General features: G+C 41.9%; 1 protein-coding gene across 1 annotated transcript in view; it reads right to left on the bottom strand.

Annotated features, from left to right (window-relative positions):
* med24 (mediator complex subunit 24) overlaps positions 1-27,547 on the bottom strand; it is a 65,366-nt gene that overhangs the window by 6,170 nt on the left and 31,649 nt on the right. The window contains exons 15-25 of the mRNA XM_080213393.1: positions 26,770-26,807; positions 25,043-25,125; positions 22,672-22,847; positions 20,245-20,344; positions 17,806-17,981; positions 15,963-16,227; positions 14,443-14,624; positions 13,319-13,412; positions 6,814-6,913; positions 3,278-3,358; positions 972-1,120 (exon numbers count right to left, since the gene is read on the bottom strand). Coding sequence (XP_080069519.1) covers positions 972-1,120; positions 3,278-3,358; positions 6,814-6,913; positions 13,319-13,412; positions 14,443-14,624; positions 15,963-16,227; positions 17,806-17,981; positions 20,245-20,344; positions 22,672-22,847; positions 25,043-25,125; positions 26,770-26,807 — 1,444 coding nt within the window. The remainder of the gene's footprint in view (positions 1-971; positions 1,121-3,277; positions 3,359-6,813; positions 6,914-13,318; positions 13,413-14,442; positions 14,625-15,962; positions 16,228-17,805; positions 17,982-20,244; positions 20,345-22,671; positions 22,848-25,042; positions 25,126-26,769; positions 26,808-27,547) is intronic.

Genomic DNA, 27,547 nt, shown 5'->3' with positions numbered 1-27,547 from the left:
CTACGTATGCAATTGCCTGGAGCTACTCTGCATTTTTGAGCGATTCTGGTTGGTTTGAATGATTTGTTTTAGGACATACATGTGCAGATGCGCCAAGACCATAATTTAGCATGTTGAATATCTGGCCAATTCTGATGCAGTACACAGACAATCTGGTTGAACAGGCCAAGTGCTTTGATCTTGCATCAATCCATGATGAAGGAATTTTTCAAAGCGGACATGTCTTGCACACCTACTCTACAAACACTGTACAGTAAACTCACTCTATCAACCAGAATTCTCCACCAACCAAAATTTATGACCCCCTAATAAGAATAGTCACTTTACCAACTGGAAAGTCTTTTTTTAAGTTTTACTTTATTAGTGTCACAAGTAGGCTTACATTAACACTGCAATGAAGTTACTGCGAAAATTCCCAAGTCACCAGACCCCGGCAACTGTTTGAGTGCACTGGGGGAGAATTTAGCATGGCCAATGCACCTAACCAGCACGTCTTTTGGACTGTGGGAGGAAACCGGAGCACCCGGTGGAAATCCTTGCAGACATGGGAGAACGTGCTGAGTTCACATAGACAGTGACCCAAGCTGGTAATTGAGCCCAGGTCCCTGGCATTGCGAGGCAGCAAAGCTAACCACTGTGCCATCCCAGTGCAATGGTGAACTTCTCTGAAAGGTTCACCTGTAAACGTATTATTTTAGACTTAACATACGATCGAAGATTTAAAATTTTAAAAAAACTGCTCTTTACTTCCTGAGTACTTACATATTAGTTCATACTACAAGTATTGTGCTGTATTCCATTGGTAAATGGAATTGTTAATCAGAATTTTTGATTAACTGAGACCATTTGTTCCCTGCGCATGCTGGATAATAAAAGATATTACTGTATGTAGAAATTGATCCTTTAATTTGAAGAACACAATACTTCCATCACTCATGTTGGGCATCAGTCAATCTCTAGTTTTGACTTACCATGGTAAAAGGCATGAACTGGAGAACGCTACCACGACTGCCCTGGTCCAAACACTCCACACATTCTTCCATGAACCACTGAACAAACTGGGTGTGTGGACCAGCCACTTTTGAACTCAGGATCGAAGAGATCAACAGGAACAAATTTGCTGAAAAAGAGATCAAGAAAATCCATGGGCCAATGTCCTGCCTCTTGTTGAGTAAATTCATCTGTTCAAACCTTGCAGGAAACCTCTCATTTTATTCTCTTTTCAAAGAAAAAAAGCCGAGATTCTCCCACAGAGGGATTCGGAAGATGAAATTTTAATAAGTTACAGGCTTTTATCCTGATGTTATATATCTTGCTGTCTTGTATGACATGGATTTATAAGTCACTGATCACAGCAATATAAATATAGAATATAATCACAGAATCCTTACAGTGCAGGAGGAGGCCATTTGGCCCATTGAGACTGCACCAAACACATGACAGTACATCTCACCCAGACCCACCCAATGTCCCCATCCCCGTGACCCGCTAATTCCCCTAATTTACACTCCAGGGATACTAAGGGGCAATTTTGCATGACAGCGCATTCTTACAAGTTTAACCTTTGGATTTTATTCACTTTTAAGAGCAAGGAAGGCAAAAACACAATGGCTAGTCTCCTTTTTAAACATGAGAAATAAATGTAATGAATTTGTTTAATTCTAGTTTTTCAGGAATAAAGTTATTTGAAGATAGTGGAAACAAGTCCATTTTGGTTTCTTTCCCAGTTTTCTTCCTAATACTTAAAGGCACTGGATCAGACAAGGATATATTCCCCTGATGTCAACTACCCTCTAACATTTTATCAGACTCACTTGGCCATTCTATGCATAAATTGATTGCTGAGTGGCAGTGGGCTACCTAATCATGTGATGCACTGTAGCTACATTCCATTTTATTTTTATTCAACAATGCAGATTATTGGACAGTGAATGCAGCATGTCTGACTTCTCTCCTTCCCAATTATTAAGGGATCAAAAGGATGGCACTTAAGTAAATTCCAAGTGCTAATCTAAAGTTCTTTATTAGTCAATATTAAAGATCCATTGCATTATTTGGAAAAGATGATGGGGGGTTTTCCCAACTGTTCTGTCCAACACTTTCTTGTCAACCAATACTGCTAAATACTGCCGAGCTATTCATTTGTTCTATTGATGCATGTGGAATCTTGCTGTGTACAAACAGATGACAATTTTTGCCTAGCTAACACTAACACTGAAAAAGCACTTCAAGATTCCTTCTCATTCTTTTTTCCACGAATCAGAATCCACACAAAAACATCTCAAACTTATTTTCAAAGCAAATTGGCAGCCTGTAGAAGTGGGGACCCACAGCCTGAGTTTTGATGTAAGCCTCTGTCACTTAGTATAATGGCATTGGGAGTTCACCAATAAGCACTCAAACAACTTGTTGCAGTCTGAGTTTATGGAAAAACTGTAACTGTTACAGTTCTATGGCAAGAGGAAGAAGCTTCTTCCTCATCATTTCCATCATCCAGAAACTGTCACTGAATAAATATGATTACAAGTCTTCTTACTCTCTCAATGATTGCTCAACTTCCTTTTTTGTAAGTAAAGTTCTTTCCCTCACGCAAGCGGAATAACTCACAGAAGAGAGCTTACTCGAGTATTGAAGAACAAAGGAGGCGCTATCTTACTAGCTCAACACACCAGTCGATTGGCGCCCGGTTTCTCACTCCTCTCAATCTTGTCAGCCCTGCTTTGCTGCTGAAATCAGCCTGCAGCTTCTGTGTTGCACATAGTACCGTAAATTCACGTAATTTAGCGTTTTATCACCCTTTCTACACTTCGAATTTTTTTGCGAAAATTCCACTCACCTCCAAGAAAATTCCAACTGACAGTTCAATTTAGCAACCGATTGAAATACCCACCAAAACTTGCTCATCAATCAAATCTCAAAGCTGGAGTACTGATAATTCAGCAGAAATGCCAGATGCCAAAACGGGTAAAATGCTTTTAGACTAAGTGGATGGTAAGCAGTTTGCAAAGTAAGAACACCAATCCTGCTTTTGTGCAGCCAAGTTTATTACTTTTGGACGCCCCAAAGCATTTCACAGACAATAAATGTTTCCCCTAAGCTGCTCAGACCTTGTTCAGAATTAAATGCCACACAAAAATAAATGTAAAAGTATAGCGCGCTTTCTGATCGCGCACAATGAAATTTTGGAGGCAACACTAACTTTAACAATTGCTATATGATAAAATGCCTGCGTAATAGCATGGTCCTCAATCGATTTTGATTGGCATCCATCACTTACCCAATACTCTATTCAAGGGGTCTCTCATGTTTATATTGTGAAGCTGAGAGGCAGAAAGCGAGCTACTCATCGTACGATCACCTGAAAGAAAATTAAAGGGAACAGAACAAAATTTATTTAAAATGGCAGCACGACAGAAGTGGTTAAAAAATTCCAAAATGCAACAGCTTCATTTCTAGTTGAGGTAAAATATGAAGGGGAGGATTAGAAAGAAAACTGAACTGCCAAGACAATACATAACTTTTTAAAATATGCACGGTATGTTGCAAAAGTCCAGCATTATTATCCCTGTGGGGTATGTGATCTGAACTCATATTCGCATTAGTCACTGTTTGAAATTCTGCGAATTAAAATTTGGCAATTTTTCTTTGGCTTTAAAACAGTGAAAAACAATTTTTGCTTCGCTGTAAAATACTTGGATTGAATGCAGTTGGCATATTTGGAGAAAGTAAATTATTTCCATCATTAACTGTTACCAGGCAATAGCAAAGTGTCTTCAATAAATATCAACTAGAGGCACAGGATGGAGTTCCACGCACTGACACCCAAACCATCATGTGCAACCTGTTAGAATGACTGCACTTTCAGCTGGAATGCAAGACTGCAGAATCTGGAGAGATGAAATGAAAATTTCACATGCTGAAAATGTGAAATAATATGTAGAATAGTGCTGAGACAGCTTTATTAGAATCCTTCGATAGACCTGGGCTATTCTGGTCTAGTGCAGATCCCAACCGCTACAGCTTTCTCTTTCCTATAGGGATGAAGGTGATGACCTTTTGGTATTGTCGCTAGGCAAACTCAGCTAATATTTTGGGGACCCAGCTTCAAATCCCACCACAGCAGATGATGAAATCTGAATTCAATAAAAAATATCTGGAATTAAGAACCTACCAATGACCATGAAACCATTGTCGATTGTCAGAAAAACCCATCTGGTTCACTAACGTCCTTTAGGGAAGGAAATCTGCCATTCTTACTTGGTCTGGCCCACAAATGATGGCAAAGCCACAGCAATGTGGCTCTCAACTGCCTTACAGCAACTAGGAATGGGCAATAAACGCTGGCCTACCAGACATGCCCACGTCCCACGAATGAATTAAAAAAAGTCAAGGCTGGTGTAAGGGTATTTGATACCCAAAGTGGAGCCCCATATTCGTAGAAGTGATGTCTCAGAAAGCCAGTGGAAGTGATATCACAAAGCTGGAGGCAAAGTGCCACCGGATTCTAAGGAGAAGTTAAGTCATGTGAACCCAGGGATAGGCTTAGGGAGCAGCACGTCCACTTTGGGAACCCAGACTCCCTGTTATGAATGCAGCTGCGTTACCAGCGGGCTGTGGGTTAAAACTCTGCTGTTTAATTTCCAATCACAATCATTAATAGATATAATGTGGGAGCATTTGCAGTAAGTTTTAAGAACAAATTATTGACCCCATCAGAAGTGAAACCCCCACCCCCCACAGTCAGACTAAAGCTTACTGCTCACGCCCAATCGTCAGTGAAATTCAAATCCCCTCAATCCCATCACAGTTCACCAAAATCCCATCCAATCACTGTCTTCCTGGCTGTGCTGGATACAATGGCACCACATAGCAATGCTTCATGATTTGATTTGATTTATTACTGTCACATGTATTGGTATACAGTGAAGAGTATTGTTTCTTGTGCACTATACAGACAAAGCATACCGTTCATAGAGAAGGAAAGGAAGCAGAATGTAGTGTTACAGTCATAGCTAGGGTGTAGAGATTAAAGATCAACTTAATGCCCATTCAAAAATTTGACAGCAGCAGGGAAGAAGCTGTTCTTGACTTGGATGGTCCTTGACCTCAGATTTTTGTATTTTTTTCCGATGGAAGAAGGTGGAAGAGAGAATGTCCGGGGTGAGTGGGATCCTTAATTATACTGGCTGCTTTGTTGAGGCAGCGGGAAGTGTAGACAGAGTCAACGGCTGGCGATGATGTTGGGAGTTGGAGACTCTGACTCCCCATCCCGGTTGCTGATGATGAATTATGGAAGTGATCTTTTTACAAAACCAGGATTCAGTTGCAATTTTTAGAAAAAGGCAGCAGTTTCTTGCCGCCCCCACCCCCCCACAAAATCTCTAGATGTGCTCCCAGTTTGTCCAACGGTAGCACTGGCTCTGCTTTGACCACTTTCTGTGCATCATTATCACTTCTGTGACTGATCACTGGCTATCCTCCTGGGGAGAGTGGGAAGGAAACAAAGTGCTTCTTTGGGTTTCATCTGGGTTCAAGTGGACAACTCTGGTGATGGAAGTTTGGAACCAACTCAACTCCCTGTGGACAGTTTTTATCAATTTCCATATAAACTCTCTGGATGGAAATAAATGGGGTGTGCCTCTAATTAGAAAGCGGGGGAGAATGAGTTGAATGTTAACTTAAGAAAGAGGTGGTTTGGGTCTAGCTGGTGAGGTTAAAGTCTGAAAAATCTATTCATACCCCAAATCTTCCTAATTCTGGTTTTAACGAGATTGGGAGTAGGCAGGTGACCAATCACCCCGCTCCAAGGAGGTGGGTTGGGACTTATTAAATATGATAATGAAGCTGCCAGCCACTCTGTCAATCAATTTTTCAACTTTGATCCAGGTTGGCCAGGTTTCCCGAGCATTGGGACCCACCAGGATTCCAATTTTTCCCAAGCATTTGGCCACCCATCCAATACAGAGCAGCCCCCACCCCCATGGAGTTAGCTGGTCTGCGGCCTTCACTGACCAGCTCCCTGCCCGTCTGGAAGGCAAGCCCATCAGTCAGGCTGGGTTTTGGGGTGCAGAAATGTTTGGTAACGTCTCACTAACATTGTGGAATTAAAACTCTCGGCACTGCGGAGGGAATCCTGATGTCTGGGTTTCCTGTATCTACTGGACCGAGCACACCCAACAAAAACAGAGTCCAGTGTGTGAACTCTGTATTGGGAAAAGAGAAATTGGAGGAGAAGCGCTGATTATAAAACTGCGGCTTTGGAGACTCTTAAATGTGGTAATATACCTTTTATATGTCAGATACCTAGCTAAACAAAAATTTTTTAAAAATCCGATCGCCACTCTGCTAACAAAAATACACATCTCCGAAGTCTGATAAATCTCTCAGCAGACCCAAGAGTAAATTGCTGTTGGAAAAGTTCTCTGAAATCTCCTGCACTCTCAGGCTAACAGCTTACTTTTATGGCTATCAATGACAATCAATTTTAGACACACACAGAGACCATAAAGAGTGGTGTTGATTCAACGTGAATTACAAAACTGCATTCGCTCTGTCATCACAGTTTTGTGAACTGATGCAAAATCATAGTTACATCTTCAACTTGAGTGATACTGTCAGTAGGCCCATATCATGTCAGAGTTTCTCTTCGTGGTTATACTCTTATTTCTCGTGCTATTACTCATACACTGGCCTTTGAATTCCATTCACGATACCAATTCAATCTGGTTAAGCTGCAATACAATTTGACGGCACACGCAGCCAATGCTTAATAAAGCCCACCGCTGGGCAGTGATTTAAGTCAAGCATACCCACCAGGGCTGGACAAGATATTTGGATCCTCTTCATTTGAGCTCAACAATCGTAACAGTTTTGATGGCTGGCTATCATCCAGAGGGAACAGATTGATGTAGTCCTGTTGAAACACAAGCCCACCATATTTAATTGTGCTACCAAAGTTAGATAGCACATTCTCTATATAATTTAGACAAAATCGGTGTAATGCAGAAATGCTATTTCACCAAGACCCGGCCAAATGAGTCTGAAAAAGATTTAGCTCTAGATCTGATGATAGGTTGGTAAATGTTAAAATGGTTCTTCCCATTGCATTTGAAGATGTTTTCTAACCACTAAGTACAGTGTACTAATGCAGAAATGACTCTTAAAGAGCAAATGATATGTCTTTTTTTCCCCTCTCCAGTTTTCTTGGCAGACTCTTAAAAGACATTGACCCATACTGGGATACTGAGTGTCAGCTACCCTCCAGTACTAGACCTGACTTATGTGGCCATTCTTCATTTGTAAGATTAAATATCATAGAGAATGAAAAATAGAAAACAGGAGGAGAAGATCATTTGGCCCTTCCAGCCTGCTCTACCATTTGCAATAATCAGGTTGACCATCTAACTCAACAGCCCAATCCCACCTCTTCTCTATATCCTTTGATCTCCTTCACGCCAAGAGCTATATCAAACTCTTTCTTGGAAACATATAATCTTTTGGCCTCGACTGCCTTCTATCTCAGCGAATTTCATAGGCTTACCACTCTCTGGGTGAAGAAACTTCTCATCTCAGTCCAAAAAGGTTTGCTCTGTATCCTTAGACTATGACCCCTGGTTCTGGGCACCTCCACCATTGGGAACATCCTTCCCGCACCCACCCTGTCTAATCCTGTTAGAATTTTATAGACTGCTATGAGATTCCTTCTCATTCTTCTGAACTCAACTGAACATAATCCTAAGTGACTCAAGCTCTCCTTATACGTCAGTTCCACGATCCCAGGAATCAGTCTGGTAAACCTTCGCTGCACTTCCTCTCTAGCAAGAATGTCCTTCCTCTGATAAGCGTGTTCCAGGTTATTACCATTCGCTGCATTAGGAAGTTATTTTGCACATTCCTCCTGCACTCTTGCCCAAAATCTTATATCTTGCATCCTGAGGTAACAGAAACAGATTTTCCTTCTCCACTCTATCCAAGCTCTTTCAGGGTAGAATGTTCCCAGAACTGTGAAGGCAGGCTTGAAGGTAGAACCATGAGGAAATTTAGATCCAAGAGTGTCTGGTTAGCAGTCTGATGTGTGGCTGCCTCCAGGCAATCTTGCCGATAAAGGGAACAGCTACCCAGCTGACTATGGTGGATAGCCAATTTGAATAATAAGGCTCATTGTCGGCAGATTGGGGCATTTAGTCACCAAATAATCTCTTCCACTAACATTTCATTCCTTACTTTTGTTAAGAATTCAATTCCTCTAAAACTTTCATACTATTTCGCAAGCATCCACATTTTTGCCCAGCTTTTCTCTGCTGGTCTACAAACATTTTTTCTTTGATTTATACTGCTTTCGCTTTTGAACCTATAGATGTAATTGTGGTTACTTGTTGGGAAGAAATGGGAAGTGGTAATACGAATATTATTCAATAATTCATATTTTTCTTCCCCTAAAAATACTTTCAATGTGATCAAAGTTATTTCTCATGGGAATCTGCGTGTACACTAAATGAAAGATGGAGACTGCAGAGTTACGATAGACACTATGGAACCCACAAGTCAGTTAGCAAGTGATATCGAGACTCTGTAATCCAGAGATCCAAAGACATGGAACATATCTTCCATTGTTCCCAAGTACTCTACCCATTCATGTTCATGGACTGGAGAAGTGGATGCTTTCTTAGAAATAAAGAACATAGGAGCAGGAGTAGACCATTTGGTTCTTTCAGCTTGATCCATTATAATCATGGCTGATCATCCAACTCAATTAACTGATCCCGCCAAGACTAAGAGAGATCGATTTTTGTTAGGGAAGGGTATCAAGGGAAATGGAGAAAAACTGAAGAAAATGGAGTGGAGGTGCAAAGCAGCCACACACAACCAAATGTGGGGAAGGCTCGAGGGGCTGAATGGCTTCTGCCCCTTCTGGTGCTCCTAGAAAGAGTTTCATAGAACCAGACTCACTTCGGCACAGTTAGTGGCCATTCGACCCATCAGGTTCATGTGATTCCCTGTGGAGTAATCCAGTCAATCCCAAACCAATACTGATGCCTGCAGCCCTGCAAGCTTATCTCCCAAGTGTCCATTCAATCTTCTTTTGAAATTATTGTCTATTTTTAGTTCCACCAGCCTCAAGGGGAGCAAGTTCCAGGTCATTATCACTTGCTACATAAGGAAGTTCTTACTCACGTTTCCTCTGGACCTTTTGTCCAACATCTTAAATCTGTGCTCCCTAGTTCTTGAGCCCTCAGCTATTGGGAGCAGGTTTTCCTTCTCCACCTTATCTAAGCCATTTATAATCTTGTAAAAAGTTCATTTATTAGTCACAAGTAGGCTTACATTAACACTGCAATGAAGTCACTGTGAAAATCCCCCTTGCCACACTCCGGTACCTGTTCGGGTACACTGAGGGAGAATTTAGCATGGCCAATGCATCTAACCAGCACATCCTTCAGACTATGGGAGAAAACCGGAGCACCCAGAGGAAACTCATACAGACATGGGGAGAACATGCAGACTCCGGACAGACAGTGACCTAAGCTAGGAATTGGACCCTGGTCCCTGGCGCTGTGAGGCAGCAGTGCTAACCACAGTGCTGCCCACATATCTGTATCAAATTTTTGCTCAATCCTCCTTTGCTTCTCCCACTCATTCCAACCTAATCTTGTAACTAAAACGTCCCATCCCCAGAACCGTTTTGATAAATCTCCTCTGTATCCTCTCAATGTGAGCTTTATATGCAGCACCTTTCACAATCTTGGGACTTTCTCACTCACTTCACAATCAGTTAAGTAGTTTTGAATTTTAGTCACAGTTCTAATGTAGAAAACACCAGTGCCAATTTATACACAACTAGGCCCCAAAAACTGCAATAGGGTAATGAGATCAGAATATTTTTAATAATTACATTGATTGGCCTGGAAACTGGAAAGAAATTCTTGTTCTTTACATGATGCCTTGGATTCTTATAGAGGAGTATGTTCTAGCAGTGGGGTTTTTGACAGAAATGCAAAGAGTTGTGAGAAAAAAATTAACTGTAATGGTGAAGTTAAAAAGTCTTTTGGTGAAATCTTACCAAAAAATGGCACTGTGTTGTTTCTAGCAAGAAAACCAAGAAACACGCCATTTTCTCTCAAGATCTTATCACACTCTGTCAAAGAAAGTCAAGGGGGTCACAGAAGTCTCAAGGGCTCCCATCTCCATCCCTGATCAGAGGTGACAGTCCTCTACCTCTCCCCTGATCATCAGCCCCTGCCCCATTGATCACTGACCCCGCACCACCCCCCAACCCTGATCATCGCCCACTACTGTTTTGTTTCTTCTTTTATGGTAATCAAAGTGGGATTTGTTGATGTTGACTACTGAAGGTAGGATGATTTACTCCCTCCTCTGCTATGCTTAACCCGTGCATCCCTGGGGAGACCCCCACAACAGGTTCATGTCTGTGTGAACCTGTTGTAAACCGCACCAATGTCATGACAATATATGGCAGGTGGCTCAATATCTGGCGAGGGGGCAGATGAAGGAACAGTGATATAATTCCAAGTCAGGATGATGAGTGTCATGGAGGGAAACCTCCAGGTAGTGGTCCCAGGTATCTGCTGCTCTTGGTGGTATGGTTGTGGGTTTGGAAGTTGCTGCCGAGGGAACCTTAGTGAGTCCCTGAAGTGCATCTTGAAGATGAAGGGATTGAATATTTGTCAAGTGGCGGCAATCAGGTGGGCCACTTTGTACTGGATGGTGTGAAACTTAAGTGTTGTTGCAGATGCACTCATTCAGGCAAGTGGAGAGGGTTCCATTACATTCCTGACTTGTGCCTTATAAGTGGTGGACAGGCTTTGAGGAGTCAAGAGGTAAGTTACTCGCTACAGGATAAGTCGTCACTAACCTGGTCTGATAGCCACAATATTTATATGGCTAGTCCAATTCAGTTACTGGCCAATGGTAACTGATAGTAGAATAACGCCTTTGAATACCAAGGGGTGATGGTTAGATCTCCTCTTGTTGGAGATGGTCATTACCTGACTCTTGTAAGTCACAAATGTTATTTGCTACTCGTCAGCTCAAGCCTGGATATTGTCCAGGTCTTGCTGTATTTGGACATGGATTACTTCAGTACCTGATGAGTCACGAATGATACTGAACATCGTGTAGTCATCAGCAAACGTCCCCACTTCTGACTTCATGACGGAGAGAAGGTCATTGATGAAGCAGCTGAAGATGGTTGGGTCTAGGACACTACCTGAGGAACTCCTGCAGTGATGTCCTGGAACTGAGATGATTGACTTCCATCCACCACAACCATAGAACCATAGCAAATTACAGCTCAGAAATAGGCCCTTTGGCCCTTCTTGTCTGTGCCGAACCACTTTTGCCTAGTCCCACTGACCTGCGCTTGAACAATATCCCTCCACACCTCTTTCATCCATGAATCCGTCCAAGTTTTTCTTAAATGTTAAAAGTCATTTTCCTTTGTGCCAGGTATGACTCCAACCAGTGGAAAGTTTTCCCCGATTCCTATTGACTCCAGTTTTGCTAGGGCTCCTTAATGCCACACTTGGTCAAATGCTATCTTGATGTCAAGGCAATTACTCACATCTCCCCTCTGGCATTCAGCTCTTTTGTCCATGCTTGAACTAAGATGGTAAACATTATTATAATTAATCTTTCCTTCTTTAATAAAAGTTTTATTCTTCTGTTAAAAATTCATCGGCTGTCCTCTGACTCTGTTCCTCCACACATGTAAACAGAAAGTAAAAATTAGGGTCTATCAAGCCAGATTCCATCTGGGCCCTGACTTGTCTTGTAATAACGTCAGTGAGGATCATAACAAAATAAGTCACACGTGCAATATAAAAAAATTAAAGGGATTGTTGAGAATAGTCTGACCCATATATAGGTAAGGGAGCAGCAACATGGTAAATATGTGCAAATGAAGGAAACAGGGTCTGTCATGCAACCGTTTATAATCAAAGAACATTGGATGCAGAGGATGCATGTTAACCCTTTATGACTAGAGGCTGGTGGAGGGACACTAGGTACAACAGCTAAAGGAGGCCCATTTAAGCACAGATAAGGAAGTGCATCTGTCCACATGCCTTAGTAGAGCAATACAACATACTTAAAAAGCTATATTTTATAATATAAATAGACAAAACCAAGAGAGCTCAATTGCCATGGCAATCCATTTCGGCCTAAGGCAGCAAATCTTCAACTTCACATTGGCATGACTGCCCAGCAAAGATCGATGAACCCGTCTCATGTCAGCGAATAACCCTAGGTGCGGATGGGAAGAGTTGCAGGGGATGTAGTCTGCAAACTATTGCCTTGGGGCAGGACTCCTGGGCCTATATGTTAGTTCTTTGATCATCACTGGTACTAATAAGTAAAATCACCAAGAAAAATAAACTTTGAAAAAGTTGTACAATTAATAATTTAAATCTAGGCACATCCGTGGGATTACAAACATCTGATTAACAGGAGCAAGGAAAATCCTAGAGTAGCAAATAGTACGCCAATTAATTCTGGTGCAGCTGGATGGACTTTCAGATCTTTTCAGCACAAAATAAATGTTATGGCTTCATAGCTGTTTGAAGTTAGTTTGCATTCAATTAATGAAAGTAGATAATCCTACCTTCAATAGAATGTTTCTTTCCAAATAAGCTTACACCATAGAAAACTAAAATCTTCTGTTGGCTCTGTGAAAGCATTACTGGAGCTCCCAACAAACAATATTAATGGGCAGGAGTTAAAGTTTTTAAAAGTTTCTTTAAAGTTTATTTATTGGTGTCACAAGCAGCTTACATTAACATAGCTATAAAGCTACTGTGAAAATCCCCTAATCGCCACACTCCGGCACCTGCTCAGGTCCACCAACGGATAATTTAGCACGGTCAATGCATCTAACTAGCATATCTTTTGGACTGTGGGAGGAAACCGGAGCACCAGAGGAAACCCACGCAGACACAGGGAGAACGTGCAGACTCCACACAGACAGTGACCCAAGCCAGGAATTGAAATCGGGTTCCTGGCTGCTGTGAGGCAGCAGTGCTAATCTGAGCTTTGACAAAGGGTCATCTGGACTCTTTTCTCTCCTTACAGATGCTGCCAGACTGCTGAGTTTTTTCAGCATTTATTCTTTTGGATTCAGATTCCAGCATCCGCAGTAATTTGCTTTTATCTAATGCTAATCACTGTGTCACCTTGCCGCACCTAAGGGACAGTCTTACTGATAACTAATATTCTTACTGACACATCATTCTAGCTGTATTAATGAGAGATAAATTTACAATAGGAAATGGGTAATTTACCATTAAAAAGGCACTTTTCTCACCTCAATATCCTCTCGGTGTCTTTTCCTCTGTTTGGCTGTGGCCTGACTCTTGTTATGTGAGGAATGCGCGCTCAGGGCACACCAGACCGACAGTCTGCATTCAACAGAGGAAACAGGTTTTATCGAAGGAACTTCTCTGCTATTAACCATCAGATTAACGAAAGAAATAAAACCATGACAAAAGTAGTGAAACAGTTATATTCACTTGAAGGCAAGGTTTGGTATTTATCAGGATTTTCATTTAATCTTTCAGGGATGTGGACACCACTGGCAAGGTCAGTACTTGTTGTCCATCCATAATTACTCTTGAACTTATATGTTTTGCTTGGCTATTTCAGAGGGCAGTTGAGAGTGATCCATATTGTTGTGGGCCTGGAGTCACATGTTGGGCAGACAACAGTGGCAGGTTTTCTTCCCTAATGGACATTAGTGAACCAGAAGGTATTTATAACAATCGATGACAGGTTCATGGTCACCATTACTGAGAATAACTTTCCATTCCAGATTTTACTAATTGCATTTAATTTCTACCAGTTGTTGTGATGCAATTTGAATCCCTGGTCCCTAAAGCTTCAATTTGGATTACCAATCCAGTGACATCAGTGTACCACCCTCTCCACTTTTCATATTTTAAATGTGCTGCTGGGATGAGGGGGACTGGGGGGGCAGGGGTAAGGAAGAGGTGGAAGAGGGAGTTTCGTCCATGCCTACATGTGTCCTTGCCCACCCGTCTCTCACAACTTTGAAACTGAATAGTTGGGATGATGGGGATGTAGAACTTCTGTTCACTCAGGTGTTTTACAAATTGTCCAAGAGGAATTCAATGTTATTAGTCAAAGCTTATTGAGATTCACCATCCTTTGCTCTGGAGTCAGGTTTGGCCCCCATTTCATCGCAAGTCTCATCTTTTCCACCCAGCAGATGCTGGCAATCGTTCTGCTGTTGCCATTTACATACAGACACATAGAACTTTTCCCTCTATTGGATCCTGGGAATGCTACAAAATAGGTTAACATTTTTGCACAAACCCAGGAGCTTTATCATCAGCCAGAACAAACTGCATTTATAGCATAAAATGGTTTTATTCTAGTAATGTCAGCGGTTTAGGAAAATAATGGATTTACTTGGCTAGAGCTCGTCCAGGTGGGTCCATGAGCATCTGCCACTTCAAGGAGTTGGTCAGAAGTCCAGGCAGGATGTGGCCCAACAGGCCTAACGTGATCTGTTGCATGTCCAAGCAAAACACACTGTGGAGTAATTCAACTGCTTTATAACAGTGTTCCTTTCTTGTCTCCTTCAAGAGTTCCTAAAGGAAAACCAAATGCATGAATTAAGCAACCTGTCGATGATGCAGGAGCAATTGCTTTCAAATGGGGAGAGAAGAGTTAGGTTTGAGGTTTGGGCCAGATATTGTCATTAATGCTGCGAACTAGAAGACATAACTGAATAGACTGAGATTTATTCAATTAACCAGTGACAGTGGTACCACATCAATGGTAGGGAAACAATTGGAGAAATCTCTGAAGGAGAGCATCCATTTCCATTTGGAAAGTGAAGCTTGATCAGGGAGAGTCAGCACGGCTCCCTCATCAGAGGAAGGTCATGCCTAGCAAATTTGATTGAATTTTTTGAGGAAGCGACCAGGTGTATAGGCGAGAGTAGTGCAGTTGATGTAATTTATATGGATTCCAGCAAAGCTTTTGACAAGTCCCACATGGGAGACTTGAAAAGAAGTAAATTCATATGGAATACAAGGTATCCCAACAAATCAACCATTTACCATTAAATAATGGTGCCTCCTGTGTACAGGTAAAGGAACCCAGCAAGAAACAGCCAACCATTTCAGAGTATCTCTTCAGAATGAGTTGCTCACTTTCAATCAACATGATGTTACAGTAAAATCATAACTCTTTTCAATCAATAAAAAAGTACTTTATTAATAAAGGAGATAAATGCATTTGATTAAGGTAGCATTTCAGACTGTTCTTTGTTGAAGTGATGTAGCAGCCAGCTGTAACCTGAGCCTGCCATAATCATACGAAGTAGCAACATGAATTTGGTACATACTGTAGATTATTGGTTACTTAAAAAAAATTATATTTGATAGTGTAACATACAATATACCACAATAGGTAAATCACTGATATTCCAATGATAAAAAGATAGGCTGCTTTTATTTACATTTCCTACTGACATCATGAAGTGAATCAATTGCACAGGCTAGAGCTAATTGCTTTCCTGTTTTACTTCAGAACATGGTCATCTCAGTCCAGAAAGAGGCCATTCAACCCACTGAGTCTATACTGGCCACAATCCCACCCAAGCCTTATGCCCATAACCTTACTAGAAGCCCTGACAATAAGTAGCAACTTATCAAGGTCAATCAACCTAAGCTGCACATCTTTGGACTGTGGGACGAAACCAGAAAAGCCGGGGGTGAGAACACAGGGAGAACATTGTGCAAACTCCACACAGACAGTGACCCAAGGCGGGAATCAAACCTAGGTCCTTGGCGCTGTGGGGCAGCAGTGCTAACCAACTGTGCCACCGCGTCACCCCAATTCATGGCAATGTCTTCAACATAAAAACAAGAAACAAATTAGAATTATGTTGGCATAATGTTAGCCCGACTTGACACACTTACCTTGACCAGGTTATTACAGAACCAGTATACTCCTCCCATGTGTAGCAAAGCCTCAAACACATGGATGGAGCGGCTGTCCACCCAGCCTTTATTCAGGATGTCGTTGAAGTTATTGATAAGCACTTCTTTAATTGGCTTCTTTACTGGCAGAAGATTCCGGTATGGGATGGGATCCAGGTTTGCTGAAGGAAACTTGATGGAGGTTGCAGTCTGCTGCAGAACATCAGCACACATCTGCTCCAAGATCAAACTCATAATAACCACTCTGAGGGGAAAGAAAGAAAGAGAACTAATAACAGCCTTTCCCAATGACATAGCAGGTAAAGACACTGGCTCTGGGTTTGCCAATGTGATTAAATACAAACCCTGAAGACTTCCTATCCGATCATCAGGGTTTGTGGAGTTGACCTCAGATGGTAGTTACAGCTGGTCACATTACCGTGCACCAGGGTAGCAATACAAATATAAGCAACTAACCCTCAGTTCAATTTCTAATGAGTTCTGCAGGAGCAGAACACATGATTGAAGAGTGGACATGGATGTGACATCAGATAGCCCTGTCTAGACTCTCACTTGTCAAGGTACATGCACCCATGGAACAATACACCGTGAGAACCTCCCGCAGAACAAGGGAAAAAAAATCATGATGTAAGTAAGCGTCAAAACAAGGCACAGTTTAATTAACCTGTTGCTATTGCCAAAATACATTCAAAGGCATCCAATTTAACTACAGCACTATCAGCTAGTCACAGAACTAATGTCTAAAATTGAGACAAAAGTGATTCCTTGGGAATTAAAACAAAATACACAAGATAACACTGGTATAACCAGAGGGTGCAATTTGTACTTTTCTTGTAGAGAACCACAAAACTGAGGTAAGGTGATAATTGTCAAATTGACAGCTGATGCTAAAATCTAATTAATTGGCTTGCACTTGATGAGGGCCGATAGAAAATGCATTGTTACAAAATCCAGACAGTTCCTGAAGCGACAACGGGTTATTTCTCTACAGCTTGAGCACAGGAATGCAAAGAAATTCTCAAAGCTGCAATCTGTAACTTTAATTTTAGGTGAAATTAAGATGCATTTGATGATTTATGATCTGATTCAAAGGAGTGGCGAGAGAGGAGAATGGCGAGAAATGAGATACAGATAGATTCACTCTTCATTCAAGTTTAAGGTCATTATAGCAAAATGGTGAAGGATGGTATGGTGTTGAACAGCTCTTGGTGATGCCCAGAGCAAGGAAGATAAAAGCAGCTCCCAATCCTAACCACTTTGGGAATGAGGTTGAATGCAACTGTTTACTTAACAGGAAATGGACAACAAGAAAGGAGCACTCCTTTCCTGGTTAACTTTACACAGCTATGCACCAACTGCTTCAGGGCTGCATTGGAGCAAATTATTTGCCCATCTTCTCAGCCCAGGAAGGTTTAAGAAAGGTGAAATAAAATGAGAAAATGAGACAGTCTTCAAAACAGAGCGGGTTTTTGGTGTTTACTCCACAATGCAGTAAAGAGGTGGCACTGCTGCCTCACAGCGTCAGGGACCCTGTTCCATTCCCAGCTTGGGTTATTGTCTTCGCAGAGTCTACACATTTTCCCAGTGTCTGCGTGGGTTTCCACTGGGTGCTCGGTTTTCCTCCCATAGTCCAAAGATGTGCGGGATGATGGATTGGCCATGCTAAATTGCCTCTTAGTGCCAGGGGAGCTAGCTAGGGTAGGTGCATGGGGTTATGGGGATAGGGCCTGGGTGGGATGATGGTCAGTGCGGACTCAATGGACTGGATGGCTTCCTTCTGCATTGCAGGATTCTACGATTCTATGAAATGGAATGAAATTACCTTTCATTGTAAAACTGGAGGGTGTTCTCTGCATACAGTGGTGTTACAAGCTGACAGATCATCTGCAGAGGTTTCTCGCGTTCTTCCAGGCCCAACATTCGAACGTGTGCCACTAACCAAGCCACCGCACAGATTGCCATGCTGCAAATCTTCCCTTTGATGTTGTCGGTGATTTTCTGGTTCAGATTAAAAACAGAAGAACCAAGCAATGATCCCTGCAAATTTACTAGTAATAGATCTGACACTAATTAGAAAATAATTGGACTTGTTTATTTTAGCTTATACAACATTGCAATTGTCTGGGGCAGCACAGTGGTTAGCACTGCTGCCTCACAGTGCCAGGGACCTGGGTTTGATTCCCTTCTTGGGTCACTGTCTGTGCGGAGTCTGCGCATTCTCCCTGTGTGGGTTTCCTCCGGGTGCTTCGGTTTCCTCCCACAGTCCGAATGATGCATTGGTTAGGTGCATTGGCTGTGCTAAATTCTCTCTCAGTGTACCCGAACAGACACTGGAGTGTGGCGACTGGGGGATTTTCACAGTAACTTTATTGCAGTGTTATTGTAAGCCTACTTGTGACACTAATAAAATAAACATTTAATAAAAACTAAATTTATTTTTAAAACCAACTTTATTTCCTGAACTAAGATATGAGGATCGTGTAAAGATTTTGGACACAAAAGCCTCTTAAATCTTCAACAGACAAAACCACACTTGAAACAGAAGAAAACGCTCAATAACATAGGCTCAAAATACACAATGAAAGAGAAAAGAAAAAAAAGGCAACCGAAACAGATCTTAAAAAAAAGCTTGTTAGTTTTTTGAAATGAAAACAGAGGTTAGGAATTCAATATCAGACAAATATAAGAATAGCTGGAATTCAGAAGGAACTTATTTGATTCTGCATTCATGGTTTCTTCAAAAGAATACAACAAATTTCTCGTAAACAAAAGGTGTTCTACTCTCATTTTCCCCAGGGAAGGTTTTAGGCAATTACGGCGTCTCTTTTCAGTTTTGGGCACCATATCTAAGGAAGGATGCGCTGGCCTTGGAAAGGGTCCAGAGGACGTTCACAAGAATGATCCCTGAAATGAAGAGCCTGTCAAATGAGGAATGGTTGAGGACTCTGAGTCTGTACTCGTTAGGAGTTTAGAAAGATGAGGAGGATCTTATTGAAACTTATACGATTCTGCGAGGCCTGGATAGAGTGGACGTGGAGAAGATGTTTCCACTGGTAGGAAAAACTAGAACCAAGGACACCACCTCTGTCTAAAGGGACAATCCTTTAAAACAGAGGTAAGGAGGAATTTCTTCAGACAGAGAGTGGTGAGTCTGTGGAACTCTTTGTCGCAGAAGGCTGTGGAGGCCAGGTCATTGAGTGTCTTTAAGACAGAGATAGATAGGTTCTTGATTAATAAGGGGTTATGAGGATGGGGATGAGAAAAATATCAGCCATGATTGAATGGCAGAGCAGACTCAATGGGCCGAATGGCCTAATTCTGCTCCTATGTCTTATGGTCTTCTCATTATGTTAACTCTTGCTGGGGTGGAACTCCATTGACATCAGCCACTCTCCAATATTTCATTCAATTCAGAAGCAGCTCACAGAAGGTTCACAACTCATTCCTGGGATGAGGGCTTATCTGATCAAAACAGGTTAACGAGGCAGTGCTGAAACTTCTTGGAGTTTAGATGAATGGGAGGTAATATTGAAATATACAAAATCCTTGATAGGATGCATTTCGGGAGCATATTTCCTCTCCTGGAGGTGACTAGAGCTAGGGGACACAGTTTAAGAATAAGAGATTTCCCTTTCAGTAGAGATGGAGAGAACCTTTTTCTCAGAGGGTCATTAGTAAGTGGAACTCTCTTCCTCAGCAATTAGTGAAGGCTGGGTCATTGGATGTATTCAAGGCCGTATTGGACAGATTTGAGAAGGGGCTGGAGAAGGAACAACACCAGGAAAGTGAGACTTCAACTAGATTGGCCATGACTTTATCGAATGATGCCTCTTGGGCTGATTAACCCACTCCTGATCCAAAGCTTCAAATCATTATTCTCCATGCTGGCAAACGGCCCCACAACGTGAGAATTGCAAGCAAGCCTAATCTTTTCCTTGCCTATCTACACGTGCAGCAGGAATTACTGAATGGTGATCAGAGGTGGGCTAGACTAATATTCTTTTCTTTGGTTCACTGCCAGCCTAGTGAGATCAGCTAAATTAGCACAAGGAATGGAACGGTTTATGCAGCTCAACTGGGCAGAGACTTTACCAATTAGACTTTGGGGGTTCAGAACGCTTAATGATCAGGACACAGTTCAAAGGCACTAATCTGGAGTGACACTCCCCGAATGTGTGTAGGGCACGGCCACATTATATCTGAGAAGTACACAACTCTTAACATCAGAGCCCTGCCCCTCATAGCAAAACCACTGCAATACCTGCACTGCTTCAAACGTCAACAGTCCATGCTCCCAGGCGTTGAGAACCTCCAGGATAGCTGCTGGTGTACAGGAACATACCTCGTGCCATTTCACCTGGCTGGAAAGCAAAACGCAAAATGACTGTGTTTATACGATAGATATGACAGCATACTTTATTATTCAAAATGGTCATATAGTAACAAAGCTTTGGAAACTGTAAATCCTGATAGGAGGAAAAATAAAGATATTGGCACATAGCATTAGAGAACGGGCATTTTAAAAACTGAATTAAAAGCACAGAAAGGACAAAAACTAATGATTTCACAGGTTCATAACTCATAAAATAGCCAATCGACAAATCTGAACTGGTTCTTTCTGACACTGACTGAAGTTAAGTAATGTGGATTTGAAGTACTGGCTCCTGGAACAGTAAATCCATCCTCCTCCTTTTAGATACTGATCATATTTCTACTTATTTCAAGAATTTTCATCTTTATATATAAAAATGGTAGCCAGAAGATCTGCACCAACTTGTCATTCAACAAATACCGCATAAATAGACTGTATAATACACAACCAGCAAAATTTGTGACTGGCTTAGCCATGTCACAAATTCAACTATTTAAATAATGTAACTGCTCTTTGTATAACCTGACCAACATCATGAAATAAGGTGTAAAAGTATTGGCAAATATGGAAATCTGAGATAAAAACAAAAGAGCTAGAAACACATGGGAGGCTGTGAGGTGTAGATTTGCTGCATTTGCCGTGTGCGAAAATAACAATGCCAATGGAAAATCCCACAAGACTGCGGAATGAGAACCTCAGCAGCGAGATTTTAGTCTCACATTATCCACCACTCCCCGGTGACCTAACTAGGTTCCTGCCCCTACGTAAATTAATCTTAATAAATTAATATATGATTGAAGGGCTTCCCTGCCATACGATCCCCTCAGATAAAAGAATTCACCCCCTGGCCAGTGTAATGTCACCTCAGCTGGATTTACAACAGGTCTTGAAAAACACAAAGCAGTCAGCGGGAACTTGCCAGGGGTGCATAGTAGTCCTCGGTGGGGCAGCGGGACATGTCCAGGCAGTGCACTGGGAAAACCAGGGTGTCACTGCCATGTGGTAGCAGCGGGGGGTAGGATGGTCCTCTGAGGAGCACCTTGGGGTGGAGAAAGGAGCTCCCCTGAAGTGTAGGGGGTTCCCCAGTGCTTGCCCTAGTGCTCTATCAGCCACCAGCCCTCTGCATGATGGCAAAAAAATGCCTCCAGACTTTCTGCGCAGACATCCAGGGAATTTGGAGAAAACTCAGCTGGGCGCTGGAGAGCCACATGCTTGTTTTTCTTCACAGCAGCCAGCAATCTGTGCACAGAATGCAAAATTCCACCCATGGCATCTGAGAAAAAAAGGTAGGCTGATGTGCACTGCCAAACATTGCAAACATCATAAACCTACACAGACATGAGCTACTGAACGAACTCAGAGATGTGCTCTCAGCAGCAGGGTGGCACAGTGTTTAGTGCTGCTGCCTCACAGCTGGGTTCGATTCCCGGCTTGGGTCACTGTCTGTGTGGAATTTGCGCGCCCTCCCTGTGTCTGCGTGGGTTTCCTCCTGGTGTTCCTACTTCCTCCCACAATCCAAGGATGTGGGGTTAGGTGCATTGGCCATGCTAAATTGCCCCTTAGTCTCCCAGGATGTGGAGGTTAGACGAATTAGTGGGTAAATACAAGGGGTCACGAGGATAAGGCCTGGATGGGATTGTTGTCGGTTTCAGACTCGATGGACTGAATGGCCTCCTTCTGCATTGCAGAGATTCTATGGTCATAATCAGACAAACTCTTCCAGCATCTGCACAGGTCTAGGGGCCTTACATTGCATTGCGCAGGAAATGCATGGGATCTCCTGTAACAACCAGAAAGGGAAAAGATAGATTAATCTTTCAAGAATTAGATCTGAAATGCATCTTTCATCAGAATTGAATTCTGACAGGAGAACTATACCTGAAACATTAGCCTGCCTTTTATTTTCCCTGTTATCGAAAGGCCTGTTTCATACGTAGAATTTTCCATTTTTATTTCATAACAGAACTGTTTGATAATATTGATGGTTTCAATGTCCTCCTTCTGCTTTTTATTAAAAAAAATTGTGTTTGAAATCCTGTGCAAGCTGTTTAATACTTACTTCCACGATGCTTGGATGGTGCCTGACCATGTTAAGTGCTTTGTGAGTAAACCAACATGTCATAAGATTACAGCAAGTATAGTGCTGAGTTGTGCAGAGTGCTGTTCAAACCTACATGCTTGATATTTAACAATCAGAGGGCAATTGAGGTCAGACAAACCATTCCAGTTAATGAGCAGATCTGTGGGACCTCGCGTTGTTCCACATCCTGAAAATCAACAGCAAACGAAATGATTGAAAAGCAGACAGCGACATACACAAGCTTCATTTCAGTGGAGGAATTCAAATGAGCCACCAGCGACTCCACTTTTGTGGGGTCAGCACGAAATCCCTGCTCCGGGTTCAAGATCTTCCCCTCCTCAGGCATGCAGGTCAGCATCCACGTCTCAAAGAACACCACCTCCCCGGATGTGCTGGGCTCTGACAGAATTACCTAGAACCAAGGCACAATCACAGTCATTTATCTAATACCTTACATGCTATCAGGATGCCCATAAGATAGTTACAAAATAAAACTGGGAGGATAGCTCATAGATGTGTGGGTTAGGTTGATTGGCCATACTAACTTGACCCTAGTGGCAGGGGCACTAGCAGGGAAAACAAGCAGGGTATGGGAATAGGGCCTGGATGGGATTGTGGTCGGTACAGACTCGATGGGCCAAGTGGCCTCCTTTTGTACTGCAGGGATTCTATGATACTATTTCACAAAAGTTATTTATAAATCTTGTAAAGAAGAAAAGTGTTATATCATTGTGTCAGATAAAATCTATCCAACAATTTTATAACACTACGAATGGGCCAGCACCTTCTCACACAATTGCTGCATTTTGACACTTCAGCACCCAGATTTACAGCTAATGTGAGGAGCCAGAACAGTAAAAGGCAATTTTTGTCTTCATCCACCAGACAAGTAAATGCATACAAATGCTTTATCTGCTGAACCATGGAACCAAATAGGCATAGGAGTTCAATCAATCAACTGCTGCAACAGCACAAACTTCACTGTAGATTCTAATGGACACGGGAAGTCACGTTCAAAATCTTTATCTGATAATGTGAATCTTAGTATACACTACAGCAAACCCACTGTATAAAAATGAATGAAATATTTGATTGTGTCAATTAAGATTAAGTACATGCAGGGCATTTTTTTCTTTATTCTTTCATGGCATGTGCGAGTCACTGCCTGGGTCGGCATTTATTGCCTATCCCTAATTGCCCTTGAACTGAGTGGCTTGCTAAGCCATTTCAGAACTTAGTTAAGGGCCAACCACATTGCTGTGGAAGTCACAAGTGGGCCAGATCAGGTAAGGATGGCAGATTTCCTTCCCTAAAGGACATTAGTGAACCAGATAGGTTTTTTTTCCGAAACAAGTTATGGTGGTTTCATGGTTGCCATCATTGAGATTAGTGTTATATTACAGATCTATTAAACTCCCTCAGTTGCAGTGGTGGGATTGGAGCCCAGGTTCCCTGAGCATCAGGCTGGCTCTCAGGATTTCTCTGAAATGGAGCTACCTCGCACTAAGTTGATCTTTCTCTACACCCTTGCTATGATTGTAACACTGTATTCTGCACTTTTTCCTGTTCTTCTCTGTGAACAGTATGCTTTGTCTGTATAGCGCGCTAGAAAATACTTTTCACTGTGTACAAACACGTGACAATAACAAATCAAATGGATTTCTAGTCAAGTAATATTACCACTATGCCACCATCTCCCTACAGTTGACTGGATCATTATGTGAGCACACATAAAAAGATCACTATTGATTGGCGGCAGGAGAGATACCTGCAATGTTTCATTCTGCAAACAGACTACCCCAAATAGAAACTGGCTTTAGTTTCTTCCTTCAAACTGGCTATCAGGAGTATAACACAATGGGCTCTTTAATTCATTGCACCTCTAAGGATTTATTCACCAGAGAATAATAATTCTAAGAGCCCTTTCGAAACACCCAGACCCGCAAAACTCAAACGAGGACGAAGCAGCAAAAAATATACGCAAATGAGACTGAGCTGCTTGGATTTGAAGGACTGGGTTGCCAGGGTACAGTGCTGCAGGTTGAACCCCCATCCACCATCGTTGATGTGTAAAACTGAATTAAAAAGTTTACCAGGATGACATATAGGTGAAAATAAGCTTCTTCAATACATTGTTAACAGTAAACTGCTCTACACAGCTGCATCTATTTAAGTTTTTTTTAAAGGTATCAATAACATAGTCTATCGTGATTTTGTCAAAAGTTAAGGCAATTTCACACCATCTGGTAAAGTTTTGGCAATCATATATTGAAAAATAAGGATCAGAAAGATAAGCAGAGATAAGGGAGATATTCAGTTCTTCCAGTTCATGTTTCCAAAGAAACCTTGAAGCATCCAAGATAAGAATTAGAGCTGACGTTTGCAGTCAGCATTTCATAAAAATAAGCGCAAATTATTTGAGCCAAAGTTAAAAGTTCAAAGTTAAGAGTGCATGTGTAATGATGTAAGTCCAGGCTTAGTTAATAGCAGCATGTGAAGCTCTATTCAATAGTCATGTCATCATATTGGTCATGTCCAAAGATAGTGTACTGACCATACACTAGAAATTTCAATTAGAATAGATCTATGAGTCAAGGTTGCACTTACATCAGATCCATAAGTCTGAGCAACATGGCAAAGCATGAGGAAGGAAATGTCAAACAGCAGCGCTCGGACAGATGCTGCTTTCGCTGGGAACAAGGAAAGAAAGAACGTATCAGTTCACGGGTTTCAGTTAGACAACCATAGAACGGTATACACATTATACTTGGTTGGCGTTAAGTCTAACAAGGAAGTTTTCAGAAGCAAGTCAGTAAGCTGGCTTCACAAAATGCTGACATTAGCAGAAGTGGGCACAGTTCAAAGACCACTTGAGTGCTGAAACAATAATACTTGTTTTTTGTTTTCACACTTACCGTTTAGCTGTTACTAGGGGGTATAACCATAAGGTTCATGGCGGGAGATATAGGAGGGATGTCCAAGGCAGGTTCTTTACTCAGGGAGTGGTTGGGGTGTGGAATGGACTGCCTGCTTTGATAGTGGAGTCGGACACTTTAGGAACTTTCAAGCGGTTATTGGATAGGCACAGGGAGCACACCAGAATGATAGGGAGTGGGATAGCTTGAGCTTGGTTTCGGACAAAGCTCGACACAATATCGAAGGCCAAAGGGCCTGTACTATGCTGTACTGTTCTATGTTCTACATTTAAGGATGACACATTTTAACCAAGGCATCTGACGAGTTGTACACACTGAGTAAAAATACTCAATGCAGATACGTGCCTGTCCAGGTCTATATATTTGTATCCAATTTTCATGAGGATCCCAACAAGGATAGGCGGCCTTTTTGCCAACCAATGTCAAGGGACTGCAACTACATCACTCTCTGAGGATTAAAGGATGGTCAGTGATGGCTGAAGTTTAATCATTGTAAAGAAAGTTTAATCAGAATCCTAAGAACTTTTGTAACATATCATTCCTTCCTCTAACTACAGGACGTACATACAGAGGCATAGTGGTTAGCACTGCTACTTCACAGCGTCAGGGAACTGGGTTCAATTCCCGGCTTGGTATGTGTGGAGTTTGCAAATTCTCCTCATGTCTGCATGGGTTTCCTCTGGGTGCTCTGGTTTCTTCCCACATTCCGAAAGACATGCTGGTTAGGTGCATTGATTCGAACAGACGCCAGAATGTGGCGAATAGGGGAATTTCACAGTAACTTCATTGCAGTCTTAATTTAAGCCTTACTTGTGACTAATAAATAAACTTTGTGACTTTTAAGGGGCGTCTTGACAAATACATGAATAGGATGGGAATGAAGAGATTTTAGTTTAGTCAGGTAGCATGGTTAGTGCAGGCTTGGAGGGCCAAAGGGCCTGTTCCTGTGCTGTAATTTTCTTTGTTCTTTGAGCTCATATAGCTCATTGGTGAGTGTTTCATGTTGTGTGATAATGACACACGTGCACTCTTAATGACCATATGCACTGTTTGTTGTTAACTGATCTCCAGCAGTGTAGACAGGCTTGGAGGGACAAAGATTCCAACTCCTAATTGTCATCCAATCACCTTTGCTGACAAGAGGAAACAGACTCCTTGGTATCCAGTGATAACCATCCCCACAATGGAATCATCAGCTGCCGAGGCTGACACAGGAAAATTAGGTAATATATCAGAACAAAGACGAAGTCTCAATGAGGAACATCTCAACCCAATGTGATCCAATGTTTTCAGGAAACAAGGGGTGCAAATAAGTCAAAAGTGGTTTATTTCAATAAGTTATTTTAGACATAATGCATTTACTTTGAAGATCATTAGAACAGAAGCAGTTATACTTACATCCCTCCCCACTGATGTGTTTGGCAAATTCATTTAACCTGATAAAGAAAGCAACAGAATTGGAGGAAATATAAATTAGAGGTTACAAATTGTGACCCTGATAACTATAAATCAAAATAATCAATGCCAGAGGAAATCTGACAGTCTCATGGCTCCCATCGACTAACCAGCTGAAAAACCTCCAGACAGTAGGCAATAATAATATTTGCAAATCATTCATGCTGTTGCAGAGAGTAAACCAGACGTCACACTGTTTAATAATGTTATGCAGCTTGGAAATATTATAACATAGAATGCATGATGTGTCATTGTACAATTGGTGGCATGGCCCTCTGCAAATCCAATTACAACCTTAGACTATCTGCTTTCACAATGCAGTTGCTACCTCCAGAGTTGACAATTTTTATTGTCATGGCCATCCTCCATGCACTGGAATCTCCAGCTCATCAAAAGTTCTACTTACTTATTTATTAGCATCACATGTAGGCTTACATTAACATTGTAATGAAGTCACTGTGAAAATCCCCTAGTCGCCACACTCCAGCACCTGTTTGGGGACACTGAGGGAGAATGCAGCATGGCCAAAACACCTAACCAGCATGTTTTTTAGAACGAGAGGGGAAACCAAAGCACCCAGAGGAAACCCACGTAGACATGGGGAGAACATGCAGACTCTGCACAGTGACCCAAGCCAGGAATCAAACCTGGGTCCCTGGCACTGTGAGGCAGCAGTGCTAACCACTGTGCCACCCCATGAAGCCCATTCCACAATAGTTCT

The sequence above is a fragment of the Carcharhinus amblyrhynchos genome, chromosome 27 (assembly GCF_965287045.1).
Source record: "Carcharhinus amblyrhynchos chromosome 27, sCarAmb.v2.hapA, whole genome shotgun sequence".
In the NCBI taxonomy this organism is placed as follows: Eukaryota; Metazoa; Chordata; class Chondrichthyes; order Carcharhiniformes; family Carcharhinidae; genus Carcharhinus; species Carcharhinus amblyrhynchos.
This window is presented reverse-complemented; position numbering and strand designations above follow the sequence as displayed.